Source organism: Entelurus aequoreus, linkage group LG17 (genome assembly GCF_033978785.1).
Source record: "Entelurus aequoreus isolate RoL-2023_Sb linkage group LG17, RoL_Eaeq_v1.1, whole genome shotgun sequence".
NCBI classification, from domain to species: domain Eukaryota; kingdom Metazoa; phylum Chordata; class Actinopteri; order Syngnathiformes; family Syngnathidae; genus Entelurus; species Entelurus aequoreus.
The window spans coordinates 18539046-18563770 of NC_084747.1; the positions used below are offsets into that span (position 1 = coordinate 18539046).

General features: G+C 39.4%; 1 protein-coding gene across 2 annotated transcripts in view; it reads right to left on the minus strand.

Annotated features, from left to right (window-relative positions):
• smarca2 (SWI/SNF related, matrix associated, actin dependent regulator of chromatin, subfamily a, member 2) overlaps window positions 1–24725 on the minus strand; it is a 141391-nt gene that overhangs the window by 31612 nt on the left and 85054 nt on the right. For both annotated transcript variants that reach the window (XM_062025102.1, XM_062025101.1), the window contains exons 23-29: window positions 19279–19325; window positions 18460–18626; window positions 12692–12855; window positions 8042–8269; window positions 4348–4425; window positions 4016–4234; window positions 3708–3931 (exon numbers count right to left, since the gene is read on the minus strand). In XM_062025102.1, the coding sequence (XP_061881086.1) occupies window positions 3708–3931; window positions 4016–4234; window positions 4348–4425; window positions 8042–8269; window positions 12692–12855; window positions 18460–18626; window positions 19279–19325 (1127 nt within the window). The remainder of the gene's footprint in view (window positions 1–3707; window positions 3932–4015; window positions 4235–4347; window positions 4426–8041; window positions 8270–12691; window positions 12856–18459; window positions 18627–19278; window positions 19326–24725) is intronic.

Sequence of the window (24725 nt, forward strand, 5' to 3'; positions counted from 1 at the left end):
TTCAAACGAAACATGGGAGAACCATTAGCTAAAATTATTGTAACGTTATGTTACAATAACATAACAAACAATACAATAACAAAATTACTCCCGGGCGCGGCGCCGCTGCTGCCCACTGCTCCCCTCACCTCCCAGGGGGTGATCAAGGGGATGGGTCAAATGCAGAGAACAAATTTCACCACACCTAGTGTGTGTGTGACAATCATTGGTACTTTAACTTAACTTCAACTTTACACATACAAACTGTAGCACACAAAAAAGCACATTTAATAAAAAAAACGTTATTATGGTTTTACCTTTACTTATAAGTGCGGGAACAGTGGTGTTCGTGTTGAGGAGATGTGAATGAATGAAATATGAAATCCGTGCTGCAGTCTGCAGGTGTACCTAATGTTGTGTCCCTGCACTCGTTCACGGCTCCTCCGGCGCGAGCATTGTTGTTTTTGCACTTTTTGGCTTCTTGCTAAGTGACTTTTTTTGGGTGGATTCGGTCTTGCACGTGGAGGGTTTGGGTGTGGACTTTGGTTGGTGTGGCGCTCCCGTCGGGCGGTGCATTCTGCGACGGGGGTGCTTGGCACAAAGAGGCGGGGTTACTGCGAGCCTCCCACAGTGCGTCTTCGCAGCAGTTTTATGATCGCTCAGCACAAGAAATACTTTACACACATACAGTTGTTGACAAAATACACTGTACATTATATACCTCAGCTAACTAAACTATGGAAATGTATAATATAGTTCATATAGCAATACGATCTCACTGCACAGCAGGCCAGCAGTTAGCCGAGTCCGCAATCCATGGTGAGGCACAAGTGCCTCAACTGGCTGCTGATCACCGCACCGTCTCTTCTCAGTATTTTAACGGCAAATGTGAAAATTCAGCGATTTTGAATAAAAATAATCTAAAACTGATGAAGTTAAACGGAAAATAACTTTATAGTATAATCACTGAATACATATAACAATTTAATAATTTTTTTTTCTTTTTACATTTTGTTTCTTTCCATGATGGCAGGTGAGGCCCCGCCTCACCTGCCTCTAGTGACCGCACGTCACTGGAATGAGTAGATAGACGACGCACGTCTTTGAGCCACACGTTTATCGCGACTGGGGCCAAAGTGTCTGAACATTTTGTGGTTTTAGAAGGCACAGAAATTAAAACTAGGATAACTGCGTGCCAAGTGGGGACTGTTTTTTAATTATTTAACTTATCAGGTTACTACAGTTCTCACGTATCTAGTCTTCCATTTATCTAGTGGTTAGAGTGTCCGCCCTGAGAATGGTAGGTTGGAGTTCAAATCCCAGCCGAGTCATACCAAAGACTATAAAAATGGGACCCATAACCTCCCTGCTTGGCACTCAGCAACAAAGGGTTGGAGTTGGGGGTTAAATCACCAAAATGATTCCTGGGCGCGGCGCCGCTGCTGCCCACTGCTCCCCAAGGGGATGGGACAAATGCAGAGGACAAATTTCACCACATCTAGTGTGTGTGTGACAATCATTGGTACTTTAATCTTTAATCTTTAATATATTTATGCTGTGCACTAGGGCTGGGCGATATGGCCTTTTATTAATATCTCGATATTTTTAGGCCATGTCACGATACACGATATATATCTCGATATTTTTGCCTTAGCCTTGAATGAACACTTGATGCATATAATCACAGCAGTATGATGATTCTATGTGTCTACATTAAAACATTCTTCTTCATACTGCATTAATATATGCTACTTTAAAACTTTCATGCAGAGAATTTAAAAAATCACTATTTTTTTTATACGGTGTCGATCTGGAAATGTTTGCCTCGGCATTTTGATGGTGTGGGCGTGTGGCACCGAGCGGAGATGTTGACATGCGGAGTAAGCACTGTTCATTCTCTAGCAGGTGACTTTTCAAATGATGCTACATATTAGCAGTAATGCTACTTTTTATAGCAACGCTTTTGCTCCACACTTGACAAATTACGGTTGTCTGTTCGACATATTCCCACTTGAAGCCAAACCACTGCCAGACGATGGACCCCCTGCTGTTTTTGGGGGGAATGAATTATTCCTTCATTTGTTACCAGATTTGCACCTTCTTTCTCTCGTATTACCGCTAGCATCACAGCTAACGTCTTTGCTGCGCGAGGGCGTATACGTATGTGACGTATGTCGTGACAGTATGTGACGTGTGTAGAAGCAGCGCTTGCTGTCTGTGAGAAGGAGAGACAGGAAAGAGCGAGGAGAGCCTGTAGTGTAATGCCCGCAGCTAAAAGCAACTGCGTGAGAACGCATACTCGAATATCACGATATAGTCATTTTCTATATCGCACAGAGACAAACCCGCGATATATCGCGCATATCGATATATTGCCCAGCCCTAATCTGACGTCACTTGTGTCACTTGATTGACACTCACGGCACCTGAGGATCTTGTAAGAATACGCTGGCTGCTGTGAGCTGACTATTAAGAAAAATACGACCGGCAGGAAGGCGAGAAAAACTTTTCATTTCAACTATGGCTGCAACAACTAATCGATTAAATCGATTATAAAAATAGTTGCCGATTAATTTAGTCATCGATTCGTTGGATCTATATTATGCGCATGCGCAGAGGCTTTAAAAAAAATTAAAAAAAATTAAAATTAAATAAATCTTTATTTATAAACGGCAACATTTACAAACAGCTGAGAAATAATAATCAAAATAATTATGGTGCCAGTATGCTGTTTTTTTTAAAATAAAATACTGGAAAGGATAGAAATGTAGTTTGTCTCTTTTATCCGATTATTAATCGAATCAATAATCGACAGATTAATCGATTATCAAATTAATCGTTAGTTGCAGCCCTAATTTCAACAGAGTCTCATTCCGTACCTGCTGTCAAAAGCCTGAAGACCAACCACACAGTTCCTGTCTTCACAATAAAAGTGATGCTCCATTCCTGCGCTAATAAAACAAGAGTCTCAGAAAGCTAGCGCACGCAAGCTACGGAGTTTGCCGTGAATGCATTTCTTGTAAAATATAAATATCTACACAATGCCTCCACGCTGTGATTTCATCATTTCGGGACTTATGCAGATCCCAAATGCACAACAGCAGGTACTAATCCCTGCAGCTATAGCCGCCCTTAACAACAGGCCCGGCCGACCTGTCTGACAAGCCTGTAAATGTGTGTTGGTCATGTAGGATGTCTTTTTGTTATTTTTTTGTGATGTGTAATGTCTATTGTTCAAATGTACAGCAGTGACAATTAATTTCCCCAAGGGGACCAATAAATCTAAATCTAAATCTAATAGATAAGAAAAGTTGGTTTTGCATGATAGGGCCCCTTTAACTTCAAAAGCCGCCTTTGAGCGCCCGTTCTCTCAGACGTCAGGGTGATGATACATTTGTCTTGTGTTTGCTAACAGGCTCTAGGGAGATATATAACTGTAAGAACATTGTTAAAAAGTCGCTTTGGACAGGAAGAGAAACCAACATGAGTGATTTCCATTTTTAAACTGACTAGCAGCAGAGAGATACTCCATTAATACCTATAACAACTCTTCAGGCATAATAAGACATTGGCACACTGCATGAGCCCGAATCCTTTTGGACTCTGCCCAACCTAAATCGAGTAAATCCAAATTTGGAGCAGGCTCAAAGAGGTCTATTGACTCATTATCTAATTAGCTGTGAAAGTTTTCAGAGAGAATAATATGCAAGTGGAAGGAGAGTACTGACCCATCCCTGTAGTTGATGACTGTATCAATGATGGTGTTCATTTGCTTGGTGAGTTTCGGGGAGTTGGGGGAGAGCTTCTCAGCAGGCGGGCGTCCTCGTCTCTTCTTGGTCTTGGCGCCCCAGTCCTCCCGGTCGGACGGGTCTTTGTCCGGACGCCGCTTGCGTTTGCGCTTCTTCAGTCGTATCTCCTCTTCCATCTCCTCCAGGTTGCCATCCTCAACTGCCTGCCATTGGGGAACACAGCGGGTTCCGACTCTGTCTAAATCCATGGTTTCCCGAAAATGAGTCACAAGGAGATTTTTTTTTACCCGCAGCCACTGTTTCTCGGTCAGCGCATCACTGTAGTCCACGTCCCGGCGGCAGCGCGACCCTCGGCCGAACATCTTTTCCTCCTCCTCCTCGTACGTCAGGCGTTCCACCTCAGCGTCGTCCTTGATGATCCACGAGGGCAACTCGTCCTCCTCCATTAGGCGGGGCTTACGCTTGGGGTTCCTGGCATCCTCCCGCCGTCGATCCATGTCAAAACGCTACACGAAGGGTGAAACCAATATGTCAGCCGGTATTGTGCAACTTGACTGTGATGCAGAAACGAGTAACGGGCAAAAGAAAGCTCGAAGTCAAGCGAGCGGTATTTGCTTACCATGTAGAGCTCAAACTCGTCTTCGTTGCGAGCGATCATCTGGTTGAGGGTTTCATCATCTGGTACCTCGTCTTCCTCCTGCAGGTGCAAATGTGAGAAATCAAAAAAATGTTGTAGCACGACTAGGGTTGCAAAATTCCGGGAATATTCAAAGTTGGAAACTTTCCATGGGAATTAACGGGAATATATGGGAAGTAACGGGAATTAATGGGAATAAACATTGAATGCAACATGCTAAATCTTGCAGCATGATCATTAGCTAAAACAACCAGATTTAATGCAAATTCAGTAGAATTTCAACCCTGCACGGTGCATTCCTCGGTGCATTCCTCCATCACATGTGCAGTGCATTCTTCCATCACATGCACAGATAATTCCCAACATGCTACACACTACAGCAGGGCTATTGAGGCCACACTAGTATTTGAGCCCAAGGACTTCATCCAGTCAGGTAAGTGTTGATATTACTGGGGTAAATATATTTGATCTATGGTATTTAAGTGTAATAGAGGTGTAATTGCTTGTTATTGTATGACTGTAGACTACTCCAGCAGACTTCCACTCAAGCTAGCTAGCTGTTCCTGTACTTGTTAAATGATTTTGGGGCCAATATCTCTAGCTAGCTAGGTTTATGTACCACCACAGTCTCATAATGAAACGAAAATATTTCCTCAGTTAGCCATGATGCTAATTTTCTCTATGTTAAATCCCTTTCATTTATGCTAACAACGTTAGTGATCCGAATTTACCTTTTTTGTGATCTGTAAAGTTCAACTAGCAAATACTACATCAAAACGTGTAGTTTCCTCTGCCTTCTGTTCTGCTCGCCATTCTGTTGTCATACAAGAATGTAGGTTATAGTTTGATTTGATTTTCATCTAGCCTATTTCTATTTATTTGTCTATCAGTAAAATATTTTTTAAGACTACTCCAATTGTTTAGCTGACTATTTATATCTGTGTGTGGCGTTGCATTAGTGTTTTACAAGAATAAATAAATACAAACAGAATAATGCCACGTACACCATCTTAAGTGTGGAGACATTTCACCCCAACCAATGTAGGCGGAAAGGCTGTGTACATTTGCAAATACTGTGCAAAGAGCTACGTCAAAAATGCCACAAAGATGCAGCAGCATATCGACAAGTGCCCAATAATATATCATTATTGTAATTCACCATTAATTCCCATGGACGGTGTCCAACTTTGAATAATCGAAAAATGGTCAATATTTCCAAACTTCCCGAGCTTAACTTCCCGGAAACTTTCCACCCCTTTGCAACCCTAGGCACGACTATGCAGGTGTTTTTGTGCCACAATCAAGTACATCATTTTACTCGTGTAAATTCACCATACTTCATCAAAATATTGACCTGTATAAAATGTTGCATTAATTGATTACATTTTGAAACATAATTCTAAATAATTATTTTAAACCCATTTACTTATTTAATTAGCAATTTAAGATATTTCATGACTTTGGACCTTGATCCTGTACATCATCTGTTGTCATAAATGCATTTTGAAGGTGTTGCAGCATCATGATATAGGAAGTCCATAGATGAATGAAAATATCAACAATTGGTCATGAAATATATAAGTAGTTGATGAAGTAAATGGGGCCGTCCTGAAACAGCTTTTTAAATTCCGATGCGATACCGATATTGTATCCTTGAGCACTTGCCAACATCGATATTAATCCAAAAATATACCAGCACAAATGGTCTATACTTTTATTGTTCTGGAGTGTGGAATGTTAGAAAAGGTTTGATCAAGTAAAATTACTCAAACAGAGAACAACGGTAGGAATGAAAAACAATAACCTATTGATTATTACCCACCTGGAATGAACTTATGCTGTCTTTAAGTTGAAGTGGAGTGATAATTATTTTTTGGGGCACAATAATTTATTAAATTAAACTTACGTTGAATGATGTGAACACATTTGATTCTGGATACTTTCTAATACGCTGCCTTGGAGACTTTGTATGTGTAAGTAATATGCAACTATAATTATTTGATATGTGTTTATATTGACAAATGTGCTGTTTTAGACAGCCATATTGCTCAATTACGGACACTTATTACGTATGTCTAGCTTGTGTGCTAATGTGTGCTTCGTAGCCAATAGCCCACCATGTTTATCTTTTGTAGATGACTTGACTAAAATACAAAAAATACCAACTTTGTGAACTTATTGGAGGACATTTAGATTTTAACTGTCTGTCCAGCTTTGCACAAGTAAACGAGCTGGAGGACTGCTTGTATCAGAGCGATAATATCGGCGATTTTGGATGCAAACCATATCATCTGTTTTTTTGCTGATATCAAGACTGGATTAGGACTCGGAGATAATTTTTTAGTGTTTTGATTTATGGCTAACTTGATAAATTACTTTAAAATGTTTAATGTCATTCATATTTTACCACAGAATATTTTGAGTGGCTTTATTGATTTATTTAATTTTGGCTCAATACAAGATAATTAAATACTTCCAACTTTCTGCTCTCATTCAAAAAAAGCAACAACAGCCAATTAAATTTCACAAGCCAAAGATGTTATCTAATGAATACAACCATATTATGCTGGGACTGAAATGCTAATTCAACGAAACCAGATTTCATTTACTTGAAGGGGGAACTGCAATCTTTTTGGATTTTTGCCTATCATTCACAATCCCTATATTAGACAAGAAAACGTGTATTTTTTTTGCATTCTAATTTGTAAATTACGGCAAGCACAAGGTGGCTAACAATGCAGCTGATGGGAGCAATCTATTGCACCATTAACAGAGAATTCGGTCAACTCTGACATTCAACTTAGATCCCGAGATGGCGAGAAAGACACAAAAAGACGCCCATTTGCACCCACCATTTTTGTTGTTTTACCTGCACGGGGATTATAATTAATTAATAATAATAATAGATTTTATTTGTAAAAATCACTTTACATTAAGCAAACAACCTCAAAGTGCTACAGTGTATTAAAAAAAAAAAAAAAGATAATAAAAATAACTACAAATAAAAACTAGAACTAGCACGCATATATCTAAAAAAGTAATTCTTCATCTAGACAGGAATATACAAACATCCCATCAGTCGGCATCCCAGCGAGAGCAGACGTTGTACAGTAAGTGATTGTTTTATTATGTTTGTAATGTTTATTTCTTTTTTAGTACTTATCAATATTGATACTTGATAAATCTGCTTATCGCTCAGCTTTTGAAAGTTGTAGCTCATCCTCATAGTAAAAAATATATGTTTCTGGATCATTGGTGCCAAAGTAGTCAATGTTGGCGCTCATAAAGTCTGCATGATTAGTCGTTTGTTGTTATTTTGTTGAAAGAAATAGCAAAAGTTGTGATGCCCCTGTGAAATGTATACGCCGCTGTATGCTTAACATGACCAAAATACGTAAAAATGACATGTTATTATAAATGTGACTGTTACTACATTACATTTATACTTTCAGTGTGTATATAAAACGCTGACGGAGGTTTTTGGATGTTTTTTTTCAAATGCTTTTGTAAGCATAATTGAGTGGATTCCGATACCTTCATTATTAATTGACTCTTGCTGGTGTTTATTTATGAGTTAGAATGCATACAGAATGAAAAATATATGTGTGCTTTACTCACATTGTGAACGATGGAAGAAAGTCCAAGAAAGAATATTCAAAAAGTTTCATATGCTCACTTCATTCTGCTCCTCGTGCTCGAGAATGGCCTGGAGGAAGACCCGGCGCTCTTGGCCGGAGGACTTCTGGTCGAACATGCCGGCCTGAATGACCTTTTGGTCCACGTTGAGCTTGTACTTGGCAGCTGCCAGGATCTTCTCCTCCACGCTGTTGACGGTGCAAAGGCGAAGAACGCGCACCTCGTTCAGCTGGCCGATGCGGTGAGCGCGGTCCTGAGCCTGGAGGTCCTGCAGTCGTGAGGAGACACAAGATGGACATTTTTTAATACAAATAGTTTGCATTCTGATGATGAGCGATTCTTGTATGTATGTATGTATGTACAGAAACGACCATCACGTATTCTGGCAGACATCCATGAACTGTTTCTGATTACTAAAACAACACAAGTCATGGAATTATGTTCAACATGCTTTGGAGACATGCTAGCATACGTGTAATACAGCGTCCTCAAAGATTATTAATCAGTAAACAAATGGTCAATCAGTGTTTCCCATAAACTGCCAAGATACCTGTGTCGGTGGGGGCGTGGCTATGGGCATGGCTATGGGCGTGGTCACCATGACATCATCAAGTAATTTGCATAATTTACTACAATGATTTGATTTTCTCTAAAAAGGCTAAAAAAATGTATACTTACTAATTAATAATAACAGTTTTGTTTTAAACGTCCATCCATCCATCCATCCATTTTACAATATAATTACAATACTTTATGTACATATTTATATACAGATTTGAACAATAAGTTATTCACTGAAATATATTTATTAATTGTGGTTCTTACAAAAAATATATCTTATAAAATATAAAAGCTAAAATGTCTCAAAGCTCTGCCCCTTTAATTAGTGCATACTAAATAATTTAACTTTAGCCTACTACTACAACCATATTATTTACCAGCAACATAAAGTGAAACAGAGGCAGAGGTGTCCTGCCACAGTCAGTAACAAATAAACAGAAAACAGTAGTGGTGGTAGATAGACACAGAGCTTCATCAAACATCTGATCCACTGAACAAAGAGCTCCAAAAATCTTGAACTTTAGACTGCCATCAGTTTTACTCCCTACACTTAACCATGTGTTTCCTACTGCCTGCAGACTTTGCACCCTTTGTTATATACACATGTTGTGTTTCTAATATAAATACATTTAATAAAGTCAAATACAAATAAGGCAACAAGAGAAGTATCCTACACTTCTCTTTTGTAAAGTAAATCTGAACAGCCGATATGGGCATCTACATCAACTATATGATTTGCCTGAGAAGCTGGAGAGGACAAAAAATTTATTTTTATTTTTTATTTTTATTTGTGGCGGACGTAATTCTTTCGTGGCGGGCCACCACAAATAAATGAATGTGTGGGAAACCCTGAATCACTTATGAACAATTAGTTGCAAAGGCCCGCCCATGCCCCTGCAAAGACATCTTGATTGATCTTGATTTTCCACCAATCTTGATTACAGACACAAAATCACAGTTACACTCACACAGTGTATTACTGTAAAACCAGGACAAGACTGAGCCACCAAAGTTGGGGATTCTTTCTTTAGGAACTTGATTTTGCTGAATATTATGTGGGCAAACTGACTGGTTTGTTGTGTGGCCGATTCTGATCATCCGTGAGTGAGATCGAGCGATACAGGTCACGTGTAGTAACTAAGTTTTAAAATGTATCAATGGTGAGTGCTATTGACAGTGTCAGAATATCAACACAATGTTTGAACTAGTTCCTTATTCTGTTTTATTGCTTGTAATTGTTTGAGCAAAATAAAGTCAACATTACAAAGTAAGTAAACAACAACAATAACTACCATCTTCTACTCATTTAAATCCTTTGGTCTGTGCCCTCAAAGTCCTCCTGTGTCCAGGGAATTATTTTCTGAATTGGTACCATTAACAAGAATGCCCCCAATTTTTTTTGGTAAAATTAAAAATATCGATGTAATCACTTTAGTATCAATCATATACTGATACTACTGTTAATATCTGCACTCCCTCTACTTACGTATGTCTGGCCGTACACAGCCACAGAGCATCGTTATATTATCCTCTATATTGTTATTAATCGATTACTCTTTGCTGTAACGCGGTTCCATCGACACTTCTTAAAGTTTAACTAAGCACTTTGTGGAAGTCGCTTCCTAGCGGTCCCACTGTTGACACGGCACAAGAGCCAAGCGTGCAGTTTTAACAAAGTTTTTAACGATCAATTGCTTTAACAAAGTTCTCTCTCCAGCAGGACGCGACTTTCCAGCCACTTCCGTATCCTCTCTCTCTTCCTGCTCCCGGCCGCTTACTGTTAAAGACAACAGATGGTTAGATTAACACGTACCACCTGTGAAATCTAATCACCTGCGTCTCGCCGTCAGCACTGCTACGCCCCCGTCTGATGGTGCTCTGTCCTCAGCACCATGGACAGAGGCGGGGACCTTTGCTCCTGCAGGCAGCGCTGACAACATCTCCCTCCACACACTTATTTCTTGTGTTGCTTTAAGTTAGCTTAGCTGCTAGCCTAGCGATTAGCATGCCTACTTCTGGCTTGCTCTTACTCGGTGAAAGAAATGTAGTATATTTGCATGAATGGAGGTGATGATTATGTAGGCGAGCGGGTTAGCACTGCGTATGAACACATACACCAAAAATAAATACAGTGTCAGCCAGAGGGGGTCTGCATTGAAAAGCATTAATCAGCATTGGCCGATCGCATACTTGTTCACGGATGGATCCGCACATCTCTAGTACTAATTATTAGAGATGTCCGATAAACGGCCGATAAATGCGTTAAAATGTAATATCAGGAATTTTCGGTATCGTTTTTTTTATTATCGGTATCGTTTTTTTTTTAATTAAATCAACATAAAAAACACAAGATACACTTACAATTAGTGCACTAACCCAAAAAACCTCCCTCCCCCATTACTACTCATTCACACTCATTCACACAAAAGGGTTGTTTCTTTCTGTTATTAATATTCTGGTTCCTACATTATACCGGTATATCAATATATACACTACCGTTCAAAAGTTTGGGGTCACATTGAAATGTCCTTATTTTTTAAGGAAAAGCACTGTACTTTTTAATGAAGATAACTTTAAACTAGTCTTAACGTTAAAGAAATACACTCTATACATTGCTAATGTGGTAAATGACTATTCTAACTGCAAATGTCTGGTTTTTGGTGCAATATCTACATAGGTGTATAGAGGCCCATTTCCAGCAACTATCACTCCAGTGTTCTAATGGCACAATGTGTTTGCTCATTGGCTCAGAAGGCTAATTGATGATTAGAAAACCCTTGTGCAATCATGTTCACACATCTGAAAACAGTTTAGCTCGTTACAGAAGCTACAAAACTGACCTTCCTTTGAGCAGATTGAGTTTCTGGAGCATCACATTTGTGGGGTCAATTAAAAGCTCAAAATGGCCAGAAAAAGAGAACTTTCATCTGAAACTCGACAGTCTATTCTTGTTCTTAGAAATGAAGGCTATTCCACAAAATTGTTTGGGTGACCCCAAACTTTTGAACAGTAGTGTATCAATACAGTCTGCAAGGGATACAGTCCGTAAGCACACATTATTGTGCGTGCTGCTGGTCCACTAATAGTACTAACTAGTGATGGGTCCGGCAACACCGATGCATCGGCGCATGCTTCGAGCTCATAGAGCGATACCCTGTGTCGGTGCGCGTACCGGTTTTAGAAAGTCACGTGACCGATCATGAGCTGTTTTGGTCACGTGACCGATACGCGAACTGTGTTGCACTGACGCCTCCTCTGTGCCTGCTGTGAGCGGGTCTTTTCTACAGCCGGAGAAATAACTAAGAGAAATCGTCTAAAATGTAATATGTTGGAAAAACTGTTTTTTTTTAAAATAAAAATGTGTAAAAAAAATACAAATAAAAATTCCCAGTCCACAAGCATCCTCATTCACAACACATTCTCTTAGATTTCCATGTTATGATACATGTTCATATTATTTATTGAATGTATCTAAAAATGATAAATATATATTTTTATTTAAATGAAGATATGAAATAATCCTAAATGAAATACAATGACTTGGTTTATATTATTGTATATACAAGGTCATAAAATCAGTGTCAGTTGAGTCGGTCCATAGGTTGCCTGTACGGATTTTTAATGTCCAGCAGATGTCAGTATTTAGTGACACAGTATCGACACAGTATCAATACAGTTTTGCAATGTGTCGAAACGCTTCATGACGCCTCATCAACCCATCACTAGTACTAACCTTTAACAGTTAATTTCACTCATTTTCATTAATTACTAGTTTCTATTTAACTGTTTTTATATTGTTTTACTTTCTTTTTTATTCAAGAAAATGTTTTTAATTTATTTATCTTATTTTATAATTTTTTAAAAAAAAGTACCTTATCTTCACCATACCTGGTTGTCCAAATTAGGCATAACAATGTGTTAATTCCACGACCGCATATATCGGTTGATATCGGTATCGGTGGATATCGGTATCGGTAATTAAAGAGTTGGACAATTATCGGAATATCGGATATTGGCAAAAAGCCATTATCGGACATCCCTACTAATTATTATTAAATAAAACGTGTACATCCTGCGACTAAGTATCAGGCGTTACTTTGGCATTACGATGAATGCTGGGGCTATGTACCTGATGCGGGTTCCAGTCGCTGTCGAAGATGACGACAGTGTCGGCGGCCTGCAGGTTGAGGCCGAGGCCGCCGGCTCGCGTGCTGAGCAGGAAGATGAAGTACTGCGATCCCGGCTCGTTAAATTTCTTCAGAAGCAACGCTCGGTCGTCAGACTTGGTGGTTCCTGAAAGGTCACACAAGACGATCACTTTCAATTGCAGCGTGAGCTCTTTTGCACGCTTTGGCGCACCAGACCTGCTGTTTTGGTTGGAAAGCTTTTTATTTTCAGAAAAAGTCCCCGCTGTCGACTTATGACACACCGCCGCTGTGACTGAAGTTGTTTTGAAGGCTCTAATTACGTCTGGTTGAAAATGTGAAAAAACATCCATGAACTGCCTAACAGACCTTTTCAATCACTCAACCTTACCTCACATCAATATTCAAATCCAATCTCTTTTGAATGAAAATACTGTGGCGCGTAAAAAAAATATCAAGCTTCTTTTGTTAAGATTTAATGATGTTCATTATTGTGCTAATGCGCCTTTATACCCTTCTCAGGAATTGATCCGTTGCCTGTATTAAAATGATTAAGCACACTGAATTTGTTATTTGTGGACTAGCACCAAGAGCACAAAAAACTTTTTTTTCCCCCTGCACCAAGCCCACTGAAATGGTCATGATCCATCAAACACAAGAGAGTAAATGTGGTACTGTATCACAGTTGAGTGTGTTCCAAAATAGTGCTGACGTCGGAATGGATGGCATCTGCTCAGAGGCTTGGGGCTGTCTGTGGATGTCACTGCGACGGATACTGATGGGATTTCTCCAGACATTTTCCTTGTGACAGTAATATATGTTGGGTGAGGGAACTGGATCCTTTAATCCCTATTGAAAAGCGATCTTCTTTAAGTCACGAGTTCTCTGCTTGCTACACTGCCTCAGACTTCAGGTTGAGCATTAGAATTAGAAATATTTACTTCTGAAACCTTGAGCTGCATGATAAAACACATCTGACACTAGGAGTGGAAATACTCGCAGTAGGATATCAATTTGCCAATGGCATCGATAATACAGAAATTATGCAACATTAAATATGCCATCCATTTTCCTCTGCTTATCCGGGTCCAGAATGCAGTCTCAGTAGGGAAGCACAGACTTCACGATCTTGTGCCACTGCTTCCTAACCTGACTCTCGCCAGATCCTTGTAGTTCACTGAAGTCCACACAAGGATCTGGGACTTCTCAATATGGAGATGTATTTCAGCGTAATTGCACTACTCAGCTGATGCCAATAAATTCACGCATGTTACACTCGCCATAATGTTGTTTACGATAAACTCATGCTGGTACAGTAACGTTGACTGACCAGTTTTCTCCTTATTGCTTTAAAGGCCTACTGAAAGCCACTACTACCGACCATGCAGTCTGATAGTTTATATATCAATGATGAAATCTTAACATTGCAACACATGCCAATACGGCCGGGTTAACTTATAAAGTGCAATTTTAAATTTCCCGCGAGATATCCTGCTGAAAACGTCTCGGTATGATGACGTTTGCGCGTGACGTCACGGACTGTAGCGGACATTTTGGGACACCATTGTGGCCAGCTATTAAGTCGTTTGTTTTCATCGCAAAATTCCACAGTATTCTGGACATCTGTGTTGGTGAATCTTTTGCAATTTGTTTAAAGAACAATGGAGATAGCAAAGAAGAAAGCTGTAGGTGGGAAGCGATGTATTAGCGGCCGGCTGCAGCAACACAGACACGTAGCGGCTACGTCGTAGCCAATGTTTCATTGTTTACATTCCCGAACGATGACAGTCAAGCTTTACCATTGGCCTGTGGAGAACTGGGAGAACAGAGACTCTTACCAGGAGGACTTTGAGTTGGATACGCATGCTTGTGGAGATGGGACAACAGAGACTCTTACCAGGAGGACTTTGAGTTGGATACGCGGTACCGTGAGTACGCAGCTGCGGCTTCTAAACATTTGATCGCTTGCCCGTACGTGCGTGCCGCTATGTGCATGTCACGTACGTAACTTTGGGGAAATATATGTGTATAATATATATAATATATGAACTTTGCGGAGGTGAACGGTACTTTGGGCTGTGGGATTGAGTGTGTTGTGCGGGTGTTTGATTTGTATTGGTGGGTTATATAGACGGGAGGGGGGAGGTGTTTGTTATGCGGGATTAATTTGTGGCATAATAAATATAAGCCTGGTTGTGTTGTGGCTAAGAGAGTATATATATGTCTTGTGTTTATTTACTGTTTTAGTCATTCCCAGCTGAATATCAGGTCCCACCCGCCTCTCACAGCATCTTCCCTATCTGAATCACTTCCACTGCCCTCTAGTCCTTTACTCTCACTTTCCTTATCCACAAATCTTTCATCCTCGCTCAAATTAATGGGGAAATCGTCGCTTTCTCGGTCCGAATCGCTCTCGCTGCTTGTGGCCATGATTGTAAACAATGTGCAGATGTGAGGAGCTCCACAACCTGTGACGTCACGCTACTTCCGGTACAGGCAAGGCTTTTTTATCAGCGACCAAAAGTTGCGAACTTTATCGTCGATGTTCTCTACTAAATCCTTTCAGCAAAAATATGGCAATATCGCGAAATGATCAAGTATGACACATAGAATGGACCTGCTATCCCCGTTTAAATAAGAAAATCTCATTTCAGTAGGCTCAGTGGTTCCGTTGCTGCTAAGTGGCACAATATCAGAGATCATGCCAAAAGTTGAAATTCAAGAAATGCCCGGGAGTTTTTGACAATAGCCTTGTTTGCCTTGGAGTTTTATCATTTCCGAGGCTGTGAATATTAAGCAAGCGAGGAGGACAGGGAACAGGAAGGGAGAGCTAGTGTGCGTGGGTGAAGGTGAGAGCGGAGAGCTTCATGTTGATAAGAAGTTTGCAAATAATATTGTGCCGTGCTTGCGGCCAAAAGTACGTTGTTCGTTTCTTTATAGAGATTGATGATCAACCTCCTACTCGTCATCCTTTCAACGTCCGGGCAGAAGCTATAGTATTTACTATTTAGGTAAAAACATTCAAATATGGGAATGTCAGTAGATAAGGGACATTTCTTGGACAATCCAGACAATTTGGCAGGTCTGCAATACTTCTTCCTTTACAAAGGACCCTGAGGTCAGAGAGTTACCTTTCGCATTTCACTTTCTCTCGTATGCCAAATCATTATTTGAATTTCCAAAGAACTTAGTCTATTTTTTTTAAAAAGTTTTAAATAGCTTTTCTCCAATTATATCCCTATCTTCTTTATGGGTTAAATAAATTGCAGAATTTAATTACTTGCACACTAACACAGCAACTTACATGAGTACATACAAATGTACTGACTGTATGTTGTACAAGCGTGTCCAGTGTTTTAAAATGGTCGATTCAGTTGCCAGTCTCTTAATTGATAAAATAATATGTTATCAGTGCATCGCTGTAAAATTTGCATTAAAATCAGCATAAATCCAAATTTTGGGTTATTTAGCCAGTGCATGCATCAAAGAAATCATGTTCATTATCCAAACGTTTATTCGTTGAAACGGGATAAAATTAAGTGGATCCTAACTACACGGGATCTTAAAACCCCAATAACGAGTGAAAACATGATTTTTTTTTGGTTGTATAGATCAGTGTTTCTTTACCATAGGGCCTCTACTGTTGGGCCGTGAACGCCACCTAAAGGACTGGCCAAAAATATCTGTTTCTCAGCTGTGGTCAGTTGTAAAACACTTTTCCACCACTAGTGGCAGGAGCTAAAGTCATAGAAACATTTCTTTAGGGCACAAATTATGACTAAAGTGGTGAAGCTGTATTTTCACTTTAATTTTATTGACAATTTAGTTAAAAAACATACAAATTATTATCTATTTACCGTATTTTTCGGACTATAAGTCGCAGTTTTTTTCATAGTTTGGCCGGGGGTGCGACTTATACTCAGGAGCGACTAATGTGTGAAATTATTAACACATTACCGTAAAATATCAAATAATATTATTTAGCTCATTCACGTAAGAGACTATACGTATAAGATTTCATGGGATTTAGCGATTAGGAGTGACAGATTGTTTGGTAAACGTATAGCATGTTCTATATGTTATAGTTATTTGAATGACTCTTACCATAATATGTTACGTTAACATACCAGGCACGTTCTCAGTTGGTTATTTATGCCTCATATAACGTACACTTATTCAGCCTGTTGTTCACTATTCTTTGTTTATTTTAAATTGCCTTTCAAATGTCTATTCTTGGTGTTGGGTTTTATCAAATAAATTTCCCCAAAAAATGCGGCTTATACTCCAGTGCGACTTATATATGTTTTTTCCCTTCTTTATTATGCATTTTCGTCCGGTGCGACTTATACTCCGGAGCGACTTATACTCAGAAAAATACGGTAGTTACAATTGATTAATTTTAGCTTAGCGTAATTGTATGTACATTTGTATTTCATTAGTTTTTGAGTTCTTTCTGTTACAGTATATTTAATTAGTATTTATTTTGTAATCAACCTGACCTAAGCCTTAATAATAATCTTTGTGATTAACACGAGCTTTCATATCATTTGACAAGGTAAGTAGGTTAGATATAATTATTAAAATATAATTAAAATCAAGAGTAAGATTACTAATTCAGTGTTAATATATGAGTGGGTCTCAGGTCCCTCTGTAGTGGAAAAGTTACGCCCCGAGGTCAAAAAGGTTAAGAACCCCTAATTTAGATGATCCGTTGACAGAACATGTAAAGCAGGGGTGTCCAAACTTTTTCCACTGAGGGCCGCACACAGAAAAATCAAAGCATGTGGGGGCCATTTTGATATTTTTCATTTTCAAACCATAACAAAATATATGGATTTTTTTATTTATTTTACCTTTAGGGGTCCCGGGGACCATAAAGGGTCTCAGTCATTAAAATGTTAAAAATAAGTCAGATTATTATTTTTTTTAAATTATTTAACGCTTACAGTAAATCTCTATATCAACTTCAAGTTGATACAAAGTAATACAAATTAAAAAAAATGTTTTATGGCTTTTCTGTCAAAAACAACTTGGTTTTTTTATAGTAAAACTGAAATATGCAGTATTTAGTAATTAGAGCCCTAAAAGATCAATAATGCAGGACACCATTGATTTTAATTATTTCATATTTTTGAGTAATCACAGTGAAAAGATAAATAAAAAATCACTAAATATATTTGGGATCCAAAAGGTGCCCCACTCATAAAGTGATACATTTTATTAGGTTTTTCTTTTACTTTCAACACTTAAGTTACGAGATCAACTTCAGATATATCTGTCGATTTTATGCTGGAACTTTTATTTTGTTTGTTTTATGCACTTTTGTCAAAGAAAACGTTGATGTTTTTATATGGCTACTACACAATATATGCAATATTTACCACATAAAACATTTTAAAGTGAAATATTTGAAGTAATTGGAGCCCTGAAAATAATTCATTACAACATGGATTTTTTGTCTTTTTTTTTTTTTTTTTTTTTGAGCAATGGCAAAAAAAGAAAAAGAAAGAAAGACAAAAGAAGAAAAAAACAGCCTGTATGGCAGCTTTTGTGTCAACATTGCAACTTTTTCTAGTTAGATTTCACCTCATTCCACTTTTTTATTTTTACAATAGTATTTCCAGAATGTGTGGCGGGCCGGTAAACAATTAGCTGCGGGCCGCAAATGGCCCCCGGGCCGCACTTTGGATACCCCTGATGTAAAGGAAGGATTTATGTTTTAAAAAATGTGTCTACAGAGGCCCAGTCTTACCATCCAGGCGTAAATACTGAAAGTTGCGGTGGCCAAAGTAGTCCTCCATGATGGTCATGAGCGTGGTCATCTGGCAGAAGAGCAGAACTCGGTGGTTGGTGGCCAGCAGCTTTGGCAGGATGCGATCGAGAAGCTCAAACTTCCCAGAGGCTCGGTACAGATCAGGTCTGGGTTGGAATGGAACAGCATAAATGTCATTCTTTAATGTGTTGTCGTGTCAGATTGTTCATTACAACACGTCTGCTATTACTGACACTGTCCTGTCCCACATGATTAAACACTTGGTCGAGGGGTGTGGGACACATTTGGTTCATTTCCACCACTTGCACACGAGGACAAGCAGCAGCTCATTATTTGTTATTTTAATTAGCCCTTTTGAGACCAGACGCTTTACATACGGCGGCCAAGAACGCTCATAGCCAATTCCCATCACAATGCAGGCGCGAGCAGGTGACATTTAGCCAATTTAAATGTACTAGAAATGAACTTGTTACGGTCGAATGAGAAGGCACAGAACGATGCAGAATATCTATAACTAGATGAAACACAACAATGAAAATACATCACATGTGCAATTGTTCTATTCAAAGTGAAATGTTCCCAATAATTGCTATTGTTCCTGTATATCTGTGTCATTGTCTTTTTTGATGAAACAGTCACTGAATTACAGCAGTGTTGCGCCGCTGATAACTGCAGATAGGGCAGGGCAATTTCTGCGGTCATGTACCGTAGGATACACATCAAATTCAATGTCGATTCATTGTGTTTGGAGGGAAGTTATGACTTTGGTTTTTTTTTGGAGGGGTGTGGGCAACTTACCCGCTGATGATGCCGTTTGGATATCCCATATGCTCAGCAAACGATTCCTAGCGTGGAAAATATTTATTAGCACAAGCAATCAAACGTGACTCAATAAAGGTATACTTTGTTATCTTAAAGGTTCCCATCATGCAAAAGTAATTTACTATGTTTTAAGAGCAGTGGTTCTTAACCTGGGTTCGATAGAACCTTAGGGGTTCGGTGAGTCGGGCTCAGAGGTTCGGCGAAGGTCAAGACACACCCGACTCATCGTGTGAATAAAAACTTCTCCCTATCGGCGTATTACGGATACGGCAACAGCAGAAGTCACACTGATTTGCAGGTGTGTAATTTGTTGTGAGTTTATGCACTGTGTTGGTTTTGTTCTTTGAACATGGTGATGTTCATGCACGGTTCATTTTGTGCACCAGTAATAAAACATGGTAACACTTTAGTATGGGGAACATATTCACCATTAATTAGTTGCTTATTAACATGCAAATTAGTAACATATTGGCTCTTAACTAGTCATTATTAAGTACTTATCAATGCCTTATTCGGCATGGCCTTATTATAACCCTAACCCTCTAACCATGGCCCTAACCCTCTAACCCCAACCCTAACCAAATAACTCTAAATTAAGTCTTTGTTACTTAGAATATGTTCCCCATACTAAAGTGTTACCAAAAACATTTGTCTTGAATTTGAAAAAAACCCAAAATTTTATTTTTCACTAAAGAAGGGTTCGGTGAATGCGCATTTGAAACTTTTGGGGTTCGGTACCTCCAACAAGGTTAAGAACCACTGTTTAAAGGCCTACTGAAAGCCACTACTACCAACCACGCAGTCTGATAGTTTATATATCAATGATGAAATCTTAACATTGCAACACATGCCAATACGGCCGGGTTAACTTATAAAGTGCAATTTTAAAATTCCCGCCACACTTCCGGTTGAAAAACTCCTTTGGATATGATTTATGCGTGTGACGTCACAAAAGCAACGGAAGTGGTTGGACCCCATCGGACCCGATAGAAAAGCCTCTTGTTTTCTACGACAAAATTCCACATTATTCTGGACATCTGTGTTGGTGAATCTTTTGCAATTTGTTTAATGAACAATGGACACTGCAAAGAAGAACGTTGTAGGTGGGATCGATCGGTGTGTCTTAGCGGCTAAGTACAATACTGTAATATCTGTGATATTTGCATTAGTGTACTGTCTTTAATGGTTTGGGGAACGCGCATGCGCGAGTGAGTTGGCGGAGAACTTGTGTGTGTGAGCGTGAGTTTTGGCTAACAGCAGCTCGTGTATGTGTGTGCGTTACTTTTCGAACTACAACCAGTTACCGCTTTTTAATAAAGCGATTGAGCAGCGCTTCCTCGTCTGTGTGACTCCTTCTCCACTGCGGGGCATTACAATACTTACAGCAACACAACAAGGACTACTTACTACGCCTAGCCGATGCTTGCCGCCAAACCCACGGATGAAGTCCTTCGTCGTGCCGTTGATCGCTGGAATGCAGGTGAGCACGGCTGTTGATGGGTTTCTATCTTCATTTGAGAACGATGCTACGCACTAGCTCAGTAGCTAAGTGTGTCACCGATGTATTGTCTTGGAGATAAGTCACTTTAAATGTCCGTTTCGCGTGCTGGACTCTCATTTTCAAGAGGATATAGTATCCGAGGTGGTTTAAAATACAAATCCGTGATTCACAATAGAAAAAGGAGAGAGTACATAGTTCTGTGAAGTCTGGTTGCTAAGTTAGCTTCAATGGCGTCGTTAGCACAGCATTGTTAACCTTCGCCAGCCTGGAAAGCATTAACCGTGTATTTACATGTCCACGGTTTAATAGTATTGTTGATTTTCTATCTATCCTTCCAGTCAGGGGTTTATTTATTTTGTTTCTATCTTCATTTGAGAACGATGCTATTCCGCTAGCTCAGTAGCTAAGTGTGTCACTGATGTATTGTCTTGGAGATAAGTCACTTTAAATGTCCATTTCGCGTGCTCGACTCTCATTTTCAAGAGGATATAGTATCCGAGGTGGTTTAAAATACAAATCCGTGATTCACAATAGAAAAAGGAGAGAGTACATAGTTCTGTGAGGTCTGGTTGCTAAGTTGCTAAGTTAGCTTCAATGGCGTCGTTAGCACAGCATTGTTAACCTTCGCCAGCCTGGAAAGCATTAACCGTGTATTTACATGTCCACGGTTTAATAGTATTGTTGATTTTCTATCTATCCTTCCAGTCAGGGGTTTATTTTTTTTGTTTCTGTATGCAGTTAAAGCACGATGCTATCATGTTAGCTCGTAGCTAAAGCATTTCGCCGATGTATTGTCGTGGAGATAAAAGGCACTGAATGTCCATTTCGCGTTCTCGACTCTCATTTTCAAGAGGATATAGTATCCGAGGTGGTTTAAAATACAAATCCGTGATCCACAATATAAAAAGGAGAGTGTGGAATCCAATGAGCCAGCTTGTACCTAAGTTACGGTCAGAGCGAAAAAAGATACGTCCATCACTGCCTCTCAAGTCGTTCACTGTAACGTTCCTCATCTACGAATCTTTCATCCTCGCTCAAATTAATGGGGTAATCATCACTTTCTCGGTCCGAATCTCTCTCGCTCCATTGTAAACAATGGGGAATTGTGAGGAATACTAGCTCCTGTGACGTCACGCTACTTCCGGTACAGGCAAGGCTTTTTTTTTTTATCAGCGAGCAAAAGTTGCGAACTTTATCGTCGATTTTCTCTACTAAATCCTTTCAGCAAAAATATGGCAATATCGCGAAATGATCAAGTATGACATATAGAATGGATCTGCTATTCCCGTTTAAATAAAAAAAAATCATTTCAGTAGGCCTTTAAGAGTAGTATGTTTCTCCAGAGCAGGGAAGTCAAACTCAATCGCACAAGGGGCCAAAATTCGAAGCATACTTTGAATTGCTGGCCGAACAGGATTTAAATTGCCAAATCATACGAAAACGATGTAAATCCTATTAATGCGTTCCAGACACCAAAAAATGGTAACACAAAACACTTTTATAAAGGATACACAAACAGCAAATAAAATGGATGAATGAACGTTTATAACATCACTGTTACATTTATTGTAGTCGCTCGAGATCGATAAGACTAGACTAGACTTCCTTTTTTTTAAATTTTTTATTGTCATTCAAATTTGAACTTTACAGTACAGCTAGGAACAAAATGTCGTTGCATTAGCTCATGGTGCCCAAGACCAGACTTAAAACCAGGGGAGACAGGGCCTTCTCTGTGGTCGGCCCTAAGCTCTGGAACACTCTGCCCCTCCATGTTCCAACTGCTCCCACAGTGGAGTGTTTTAAGTCTCGTCTTAAGACCCACTTTTATTCTCTGGCTTTTAACACCACGTGAGTTGTGTGGTCCTCTGTGTTTTTAAAATGTTGATTTCTATTTACTGTTTTAATTGGTTTTACCCTTTAAAATCGTTTCTAATCATATTTATTTTATATTGGTTTTATATGTATTTATTTTTTTGTTTTTATTCAGTCATTGGGGACGGCGTGGCGAAGTTGGTAGAGTGGCCGTGCCAGCAATCGGAGGGTTGCTGGTTACTGGGGTTCAATCCCCACCTTCTACCATCCTAGTCACGTCCGTTGTGTCCTTGGGCAAGACACTTCACCCTTGCTCCTGATGGGTGCTGGTTAGCGCCTTGCATGGCAGCTCCCGCCATCAGTGTGTGAATGTGTGTGTGAATGGGTGAATGTGGAAATACTGTCAAAGGGCTTTGAGTACCTTGAAGGTAAAAGCGCTATACAAGTATAACCCATAACCCATTGGTGGAGCTAAGGATAATATTTTAATATTGTTTTTAATATTGTTGTGCAGCACTTTGGAAACATTTTGTTGTTTAAATGTGCTATATAAATAAAGTGGATTGGATTGGATCAGTAGTGCAGGATAAAAAAGTAATAAGGTGCAGATATAAATAAAGAGATTACTGTACAGATAAACATATTGCACTTTTGCATATGCATTCACGTTTATGGATGTATGTTATATTTTCTTCATATTCCAGCAAGTTAATCCATTTTGGGGGGGAATTGAGGGGATTATTTTAATGCGTTCAAGAGTCTTACGGCCTGAGGGAAGAAGCTGTTACAGAACCTGGAGGTTCTGCTACGGAGGCTGCGGAAGGAGGAAGGAGGGGGGGGCACGAATGCAACCTCGTACAACTTCTTTCTTCAATGAAAAGTCTTTCTCACCTATCTTATCAACGTGCTGGCAGTCTTGTTATATCAAAGAACGCACGCAACTGCACACATTACTTGTTCTACATCAACACATACACGACAGCTTTACAGCACAACACGTCACACTGTCGTGACTCCGCACCCTTACACATACTTGCCAACCCTCCCGTTTTTAGCGGGGAAATCCCGGTATTCAGCGCCTCTCCCAACAACCTCCCGGCAGAGATTTTCTCCCGACAAACTCCCGGTATTCAGCCGGAGCTGGAGGCCACGCCCCCTCCAGCTCAATGCGGACCTGGGTGGGGACAGCCTGTTCTCACGTCCGCTTTCCCACAATATAAACAGCTTGCCTGCCCAATGACGTCATAACATCTAGGGCTTTTAGAGAGTAGAGTGCACAGAGACGAAGCAGAAGAACGGGGAAATTACAGACATGGCGACGCCGTCGACGAGCAAGATGAAGAAATACGCTTGCAAGTTCCAAAACGAATGGAAACAAGAATTTCAGTTCATCCAGGACAGTTCGAAGGGGAAGGGGTATGTTGCCTGTAAATTTTGTAAAACAGACTTCTCCATTGAACACGGTGGCCGAAATGATATACTCATCATGAACGGAGAAGTTAAACAGGACAATACTGCCATCTAGTGGATAGCCACCAGAACACTGAAATTCGAGTATTTATTTTATTTATAATGTATAATAAAATAAATAAATATATATATATATATATATATATATATATATATATATATATATATATATATATATATATATATATATATATATATATATATACACACACTACCGTTCAAAAGTTTGGGGTCACACTGAAATGTCCTTATTTTTTAAGGAAAAGCACTGTACTTTTTAATGAAGATAACTTTAAACTAGTCTTACCTTTAAAGAAATACACTCTATACATTGCTAATGTGGTAAATGACTATTCTAGCTGCAAATGTCTGGTTTTTGGTGCAATATCTACATAGGTGTATAGAGGCCCATTTCCAGCAACTATCACTCCAGTGTTCTAATGGTACAATGTGTTTGTTCATTGGCTCAGAAGGCTAATTGATGATTAGAAAACCCTTGTGCAATCATGTTCACACATCTGAAAACAGTTTAGCTCGTTACAGAAGCTACAAAACTGACCTTCCTTTGAGCAGATTGAGTTTCTGGAGCATCACATTCGTGGGGTCAATTAAACGCTCAAAATGGCCAGAAAAAGAGAAC